We start from the raw sequence: 7923 nt of genomic DNA on the forward strand, positions 1-7923 counted from the left end.
AGAAATCACACAAGAGGGAAAGGGACCCATATGTACAAAGATATTTATTGCGGCTCTCTTTGTGAAAGCCAAGAATTGGAAATCAAAGGGATGCCCATCAATTGGGGAATGGCTGAACAAGCTGTGGTATATGAAGGTAATGGAATACTATTGTGCCATAAGAAATGGGGATGATATGGACTTCGTAACAACCTGGAAAAACCTACACGACATAATGCTGAGTGAGCAGAGCAGAGCCAGGAGAACATTGTACACAACCACAGATATATGGATTCCGTGAGGACCAACCCTGACATACTTCGCTCTTCTCAGCAACGCAAGGTACAAGGACAACTCCAGGGGACTCACGACGGAGAATGCTATCTTCATCCAGAGAAAGAGCTGTGAAGTTTGAATGCAGATTGAGGCACACTACATGCTCGCCTTTTTTCTTCTCTTTTTGTTTTTGGGGTTTTGTTTTTTTTTTTTGGTTCTGTCTCTTCTTTCTCATGATTCATTCCATTGGTCATAATTCTTCTCTACAACTTGACTAGTGTGTAAATTAATTCAATGCGAAGTTATACATGGTAGTTATATGAGATTCCATGCTGTCTTGGGGAGGGAGGGGAGAAAATCTGGAACTCAAAATTATGTAGAACCGTGTGTGGTAAACTAAAAATAAAAAAAAGAAACAAACAAAAAAATTAAAAAAGAAATGTTTAATAAGCAGAGAAATCATGGATAGATATGTAGAACTAGTTTTCACCAATATAGAGATAGTCATTGATCCCATGAGGACAGGTGAGATCATTAGAGAATGTAGACAGAAAAGGAAAGAAGACCTAGTGTAGAACCTTGGGAAACACTTAACCATTGAGGGGATGACAAGGATAAATATTGATCAAAGGAGACTGAGAAACAGCAGTCAGATTGATAGAAAAACAAAGGGACACAGTGTCACAACAACTCAGAGAGGAGAGAGTATCCAAAAGAAGGTGGTCAGCAGTGGAAGATGCTTCAAAGAGGTCAAGAAAGATGAAACCTGAGAAAAAGTCATCAGACTTGGCAATTAAGAGATTACTTGTAGTATTGGAGAGAACTTGTAGTTAAATGATGAGGTCAGAAGCCAGATTGCAGGTATTTTTTAAATTGAATGAGAAGAGAAGAAGTGGGATAATCTAATGTAAAATGGTTTTTCAAGGAGCTTAACTGGGAAAGGGAGGAGAAATGTAGGATGGTAGCTACCAGGGCCAGTAAAATCTAGTGAAGGTTTTGTAAAGGCTTAGATGTGTTTGTACATATCAAGGGAGGGATTGAAGATTAGAGAGTGATGCAGAGTGATAGTGGAGGCAATCTGTCAAAAAAGATGGGATGGCATAGGATCAAGAGTGCATGTTGTATCAGTAAGGCAAGATTCATGACCTTGAGGATGACCATGAACATGCCTGTATGGTTCAGAATTGCAAAGTATGAAAAACTCTCTAGGCAGAAAGCAGAGAAAGTATAACATTTATTTAGACACCAGAGTATCCAATCCCAAGACCAATAACCCCAATTTGATATAGCAGTAATTACATTCCAAAACCATTAAGCCCACCTCAGTGTAGCAACAAGGAAATTATAAGACAGTATTATAGCAAGGAACAAAGCCATCCTATAACCTTCCCCCCTGCTAGTGCCTTCCCTTAAACAATCACAAATCCTAACTGTCTGCTTGCCTGCAACCTGTCCCACAGTTCTGAAAGCCCTTGCAGTTCTTAGATGCCTTGAAGTCTCTTGGTATATTAGGAAGGCAGAATTTATGATTTCAAAGAGAATCTCATATGTGCCTAAAAGGTCCGGAACCGCAGGATATAAGGAATTCTCTAGGCAGAAGGCAGGAGAACTAAAGCATGTATTTACACTCCACAGTAACAAGCCCACAAACCAGCATCCCCATTTTGATATTTTCATCAAAAGCTTCCAGGCCCAATAAGTCCGCCTTATAAGGGTAACCAGGAGGCCACAGAGAAGCGAGATGGTATAAGGTAAAATCATATACATGCTTCCCCTCTACGGTAAGAAGATTACCCACTAGCCTCTAGTCAGCTCTGCTACCGGCAGCTCAGCTTCGGCTGTAGAAGTCTCTGGCTCCAACCGGAAAAGGAAAGGAGGATCTTCAAGCTGTCCTCTCCCCTCTTATAGAGTTTTTGACATCATCAAGCGCCACCTGAACGACCAGGGCCGATTGGTTCTTGACTTGGCCCCTCCCCCTAGCGTAGACCAGGTTAACACACCTCCCCTCAGCCAGCCCCACGACTCATCACACAGGAAGCTCTCCGATCCCTGGCATGGTCGCTGGGCCTCCTGCCCTGGAAGAGCAAACCCCAGCGTCCAGGGAAGCTCAACGAGGCAAGCTGAGTCATTCAAAGAAAACAAAGTCCATTCTGGCTACACTTGGATTCTCTGAATTCTTAGTTCTCCAATCTCTTGATGCTGTGGATTCTTAGTTTTTTGATCTCTGCACTCTTGCTCTTCAGTCTCTCTTGACGCTGCCTGCCTCAATGTCTTCTTGATGTCCGCTTCTCAATTCTCCTCTCAATTCTGCTGCTCTCAGTTCTGGGCTCTCAAGTCAAGGCAGCATCTGATTGGGTAGAACTCAGGTGTCTGATTGGCTGAATTCATGCACATGTGATTGGCTAGAACTCAACGCACATGAAATTGGCTCTGGTCTTAGCGTCTCTCTTTACTGCCCTGAGGGTTTCACACCTCTTGTGACCTAACTAGCAAAAGGGGGTGGGCCTGGAGCCTCATGCCTAGTAAATAAATGGTGTAAGTAAAGGCCCTGTTGAATAGGTGGGTAAGATCTTTAATCATACTAACACTACACATGTAGATGGGTTGGACTTTGTGAAGAGAACTTTCAACCTAATTAGAGACTGGAGTAAAAGAAAAGATGGTGAGAATCTATCAAGGGAATGTAAGATAAGGAGAAAGAAAGAACAAGGTCATAGTTAGTAATCTCCATTTTAAAAAAGTGAAATATGAGGAGAGGTTCTCACATCAGAAGGTTGAGGAAGGAGATAATGTGGAAAGCTTGAGAATAGAAGAGAAATTTTAGGACAGCTACTGTGTTGAGTGGGATAGAGAAGCAATTAGAGAAGAGTTGCTTTAGTGAGGCCCCAGTTGAAATTAGATGTCATAGATTTATAAGTGGACACAGTAATCACAGTTTTGTGATTTTGTGAGTAAAAGTGAAGGAGGCAGATGATGGAAGTAGTCTAGGATTGGGATTTGGGGCGAGCCATGAGTGTCAATGGTACAAGGACACAAAGAGTAAAGAATAAAGTTTAGAGTTGAACTGGTTCACTGCGGATTGAATTTGGGAAAGGAAGAGAGTTTAGTAGGGGTAATAGTTTATGAAAATACTGAGATGTGGAGGGGTTGGAGGTCATGGTTAGGATGAAGAATAGGATTAGGGATAGTAAGGCACAGAGAGATGGATTGACAGGAGATTTTGATCAGATAAAGAAATTTTGGAGTTCTTGAACATGAAAGTGGAACGCTTGGTGATGGCAACAGTATGGCCATCTCTGTGTATGGCTGAGGTAGAATCGAGGAATGTGTCATGGAAGCTGATTATATTGAGGAATTTGGAAGTTAGGGCATTTGAAGGAACATGAACATGTAAGGTGAAGTGCCTAGTATAAAGAAAGGAGGTGGAGAAGAAAAGGAGACTGTGATCCAGGCACTGAGAAAGGAATGAGAATGTTCTGGGAACTAGTAGATTAATAGCCACCCAAACCTAGATAGATTGATCTTCAATGCCCACAGGGATGCCTTAAGGGGGAAGCTGCAAGAAAGACTTGGCCCACATAAGGGTAGGGGCCAGGGTGTTATGTTTTCTGCCAAAGAAAATGGCTCCAATATCTAACCACTATAAGACATATATTCAAAGTAAATGAAACTTTATTTTTTTCCAAAACTTTGAATTTCTGCCCTAAGGTCACTTTCATCTTTGAAACAAAGGACTTTTTTCCCTAGATAGTTTGTTTTGATTTGCTTTTCCTTTTTTCTTGTAACAACACCTGTAGTCTGTTGGAATTTTGTGTAACACACTTTACAAAATCTCATTGAAGACATTTATTCAAATTAGTTTGGTTGACTTATATTTTAAAAAGTAGAAAGAAGACAACTTAAAATGATAATCTTTAAAGTGTAATCTTTTTTATCCAGCTCCCACCCATGAAGAACCTAGATTTATCCAGATCATTTTGCTATACAAACAAGTTCACATAGGAATACCTCTCCAGCTCCAATGAGAAAAGTGCTCATCCCCTTGGAATTATCTATTTCCCAAAGAAAACCTAGAGTATCAATTTACCCAGGGATGTCTCTTTACCATGTAGGGCCCAGGTGGGAATCTCCCCAGACTAGACAGTCTTAAGCTCTAGTATTCTTTTCTTTGAGGTCAAAGTTTGTGTTTTGCCTTCATCTGGTATAGCCCCAGAACCTAACAAGATGTTCAGCCTATAATAGGCAGAACTAAGGTTGTTACAATATAGGAGATAAAGATAGTTGCCTTGTCCTTCTCCCTCTGCGATGTTTCCCTCCATGTGGATTTCCTGGATTTAGATTGTTTTCTCCTGAACTCAGTTCAGGTCTCTAAGACTAGTCCTCTAATCTGGTGAATTCCCCACCTCTAATCTGGTGAATTCCCCACCACTAGGTCTTCATTTGTTGGGAATCATATAAAGAGGTTTTGTGTGTTATGTGTGGGATGGATGAAATTACTTATAAGGTGCGTTTCACCTCTGAGATTATTTGAATTTAGAGGTTAAAATCACTGTAGTTTGTGGTAGAAGATGGGTCTCCCCACTGACTGTTCAGTTTTCCTTGCACAAAGCCATTCTGATTTAATTTAATTTTGGTTCTACCTGACCAAAGTTTGTTTTTTAAACAGCTAGTGAACTGAACCCTCATATTTTCTAAGACTACTGAATTACAATATCAAAATATTCCCTGAACCAAGCATGGATCAACCTGATATTTCAATGGCTTGAATACTTCTTTCTGAAATCTTTATGAAAACCTTAAAAAAAACAGATATAAGCAAAATGCGTGGAACCAAGATACCATTATATATGGTAGCTGCCATATTGTTTTAAGAATGATTTTGAGCAAATAAGTTACTTTGTCTATTACAAATTATATTTGTCTATTATTTTGTCTATTGTCAAATTAGCTATAAAGGACATATAAGGAAAGATGCTGTCTGCATCCAGTGGAAGAACTGATAAACTGAAGTATGTATAGAATAATTTGTGTATACATACATACATATACATATATATATATAATATACACATTATATATATACATATTTGGATTTAATGGTAGCCATCTCTAGGGAGGGACAGCAGGAAGAAAAAAGAAATTGGCATGATAGTTTTGTTGTATATTTGAAAGGAATAGCAAGTTGTGAATAGTAGATTTGCAGTTTCATGTCAGTTATCTTTTTTATTGTACTAGGTTATGGAAATGCTTGCTTTATTCCACAAATTAAAAAAAATGATGTAAAATAAAGCTGGGAAGGTAAGTTGAAAACAATAGATGTCATATGACTGAGAATGATCAATGAAAGGTGGAAGGAAAACTCAGCAGATGGCACTGTTTCCTCGAGAACAAGTGATCTAATAGAGCTCTTTCTGCTCTATGACTCTTGTCATATGTAACAGAGGATTCCTAGGCTCATTGAGTGTTAGATCAGGAAGAGATAGTAAGATCACAAAACATAAAGTGTCAGAATAACAAGAGTCCTTAGATTCACAAAATGGTGAAGATTAGAGCTGGAACAGGTTTTAAAATCATGGAATATAGAATGATAGACATCGAAGAGAGCTTTGCATAATAGCTAGGGCTTGAACTTCAGGTAATTTAGTCCAATTAGATAAAGAAACTGAGAGGAAAAGGCCTGGCCAAGACCAAACAGCTAATAAAGTGGCAATGTTACGCACACAGATACATGTGGACTATTCTCTCAAGGACCTTCAGTTATTGAAAGGGAAACTAGATATTTGCATTTATACACAAGCATAACCTCTAGGCCCTCTTGTTTTCGATTTAGTGATGGGAAGTCTAATTTTCCCCATGGCATTAAGATACTTTGACAGAGAACCGAATTACCACAGACCAGAAGACGGCCCTTGAAATGCCTCTTACATACATTTCGAGTTTATTACTTTCTTTTTCACCTCCTTGCTGCCCATTGTTAGCATTAAAAATTCCAAATTGATTCTATTCTGATCAGCTATATTCTTTTTTTTTTTTTGAGATAAATGAGCACTTTTTATTTCTTTGTTTCACAAATGAACTGGCTGAAATAGTTGTTTCCTGTGGGCTAATCAAATAGACCAAATCCCATATCTTCATCAGATTCCTCCGATTCTTCCTTGGCTTCCACCTTGGCTGGAGCAGCAGCAGCAGGCGCAGCAGCAGCTGGGGCAGCCACTGCAAATGCCGAAGGGTTGGCCAGGAAGGCCTTCACCTTTTTGGCAAGTGGGAAGGTGTACTCAGTCTCCACAGCTACAGCCAAGACCCGCTTGTACCCATTGATGATTGAGTGGGGTACTGATGCAACAGTTGGGTAGCCAATCTGCAGACAGACGCTGGTAACGTTAGGGACACCCTCTAAGAACTGAAGGTGCAAACTTTCCTCCGTGATGTCCAGCACTTCAGGGTTGTAGATACTGCCATTGTCAAACACCTGCTGAATGATCAGCCCAAAGGAGAACGGGGAGATGTTCAGCATGTTCAACAAGGTGGCCTCACTGGCACCCACTTTGTCCCTGGTCTTAATCAGCTGCACATCACTCAAGATTTCAATGGTGCTCATGGAAATCTTGGTGGTGATTCCCAGAGCCTGGAAGAAGGAAGTCTTCTCAGGACCCAAGCCAGTGTTCTGGGCTGGCACAGTGACATCATATGGGGCAATGGCACTGGCACGGGCAGCAGCTGGCACCTTATTGGCCAGAAGCATATCCCTAATCTCGGTCAGATCTTCCTTGGTGAACACAAAGCCCACATTCCCCCGAATATGAGGCAGCAGTTTCTCCAGGGCAGGGTTGTTCTCCAGATGCCCATGAATGACTTTGCGCATCATGGTGTTTTTTCCCATCAATACCACGGCCTTCCCACGGAGGGACATTCGGATCTGCTGCATCTGCTTGGAGCCCACATTGTCTGCTCCCACAATGAAGCATTTTGGATAATCATCCAAAAGTTGGATGATCTTGAGAAAGTAATTGGATTTCCAGGTAGCCCTGTCTTCCCTGGGCATCTCGAAGGTGCTTTAGGGATTGCCACGCGGGGTTTAAAGACGATGTCACTTGCACGAGGACGCCTGGAGAGAGCGATCAGCTACATTCTAAAGCATCCTGTTTATCCCAATCGCTAACAAAAAGCAATAAGGGAAAGAAAAGAGTCAATATTTTAGGCTACAGATTCTCATCAAATATAATTTATGCCAGGAGGGTGCACATGAAGAACACACTTTCTTTGCTACTTATTTCCTGAGCTAAACTCATGGATTTTAATTCATGAGAGTTGGTAGTAGTGTAGCACCTAGGGGACCCATTCTTGCTTGTGCAAGATTAGCTACCCCAGGTACTTTACAAAACCACATTCCCCCAAAAATATCGCTGATGTGTTTGCTTTTTGCGGTACAATGGATAGGGCCTTGGGCCTGGAGTCAGAAAGACCTGAGCTCAAACATGGCCTTAGACACATATTAGCTGTATGACCCTGGGCAAATCCCTTACCCTTTGCCTCAGTTTCCTCATCTGTGGGAGATAACAGCACCTACCACCTAGGGTTGTTGTGATCAAATGAGATAATAATTTTAAAGCTCTAAGCACAATGTCAGCATGTAGTAAGTCCTATATAAACATTAGTTATTATGATTAT

The 7923-nt window shown here is 40.9% G+C and overlaps 1 protein-coding gene across 1 annotated transcript; it reads right to left on the reverse strand.

Annotated features, from left to right (window-relative positions):
- Positions 1 to 6357: 6357 nt before the first annotated feature.
- Positions 6358 to 7304, reverse strand: LOC118843882 (60S acidic ribosomal protein P0-like). The gene has a single exon (XM_036751669.1). The coding sequence runs from the start codon at positions 7295 to 7297 to the stop codon at positions 6359 to 6361; it is 939 nt and encodes a 312-aa protein (XP_036607564.1). The 5' UTR covers positions 7298 to 7304; the 3' UTR covers position 6358.
- Positions 7305 to 7923: the final 619 nt, after the last annotated feature.

The sequence above is a fragment of the Trichosurus vulpecula genome, chromosome 3 (assembly GCF_011100635.1).
Source record: "Trichosurus vulpecula isolate mTriVul1 chromosome 3, mTriVul1.pri, whole genome shotgun sequence".
Taxonomy (NCBI): domain Eukaryota; kingdom Metazoa; phylum Chordata; class Mammalia; order Diprotodontia; family Phalangeridae; genus Trichosurus; species Trichosurus vulpecula.

What these genes read in the sequence shown, in the direction of transcription:
- LOC118843882 (XM_036751669.1), bottom strand. Translation starts at nt 7,297, where the DNA reads ATGCCCAGGGAAGACAGGGCTACCTGGAAATCCAATTACTTTCTCAAG.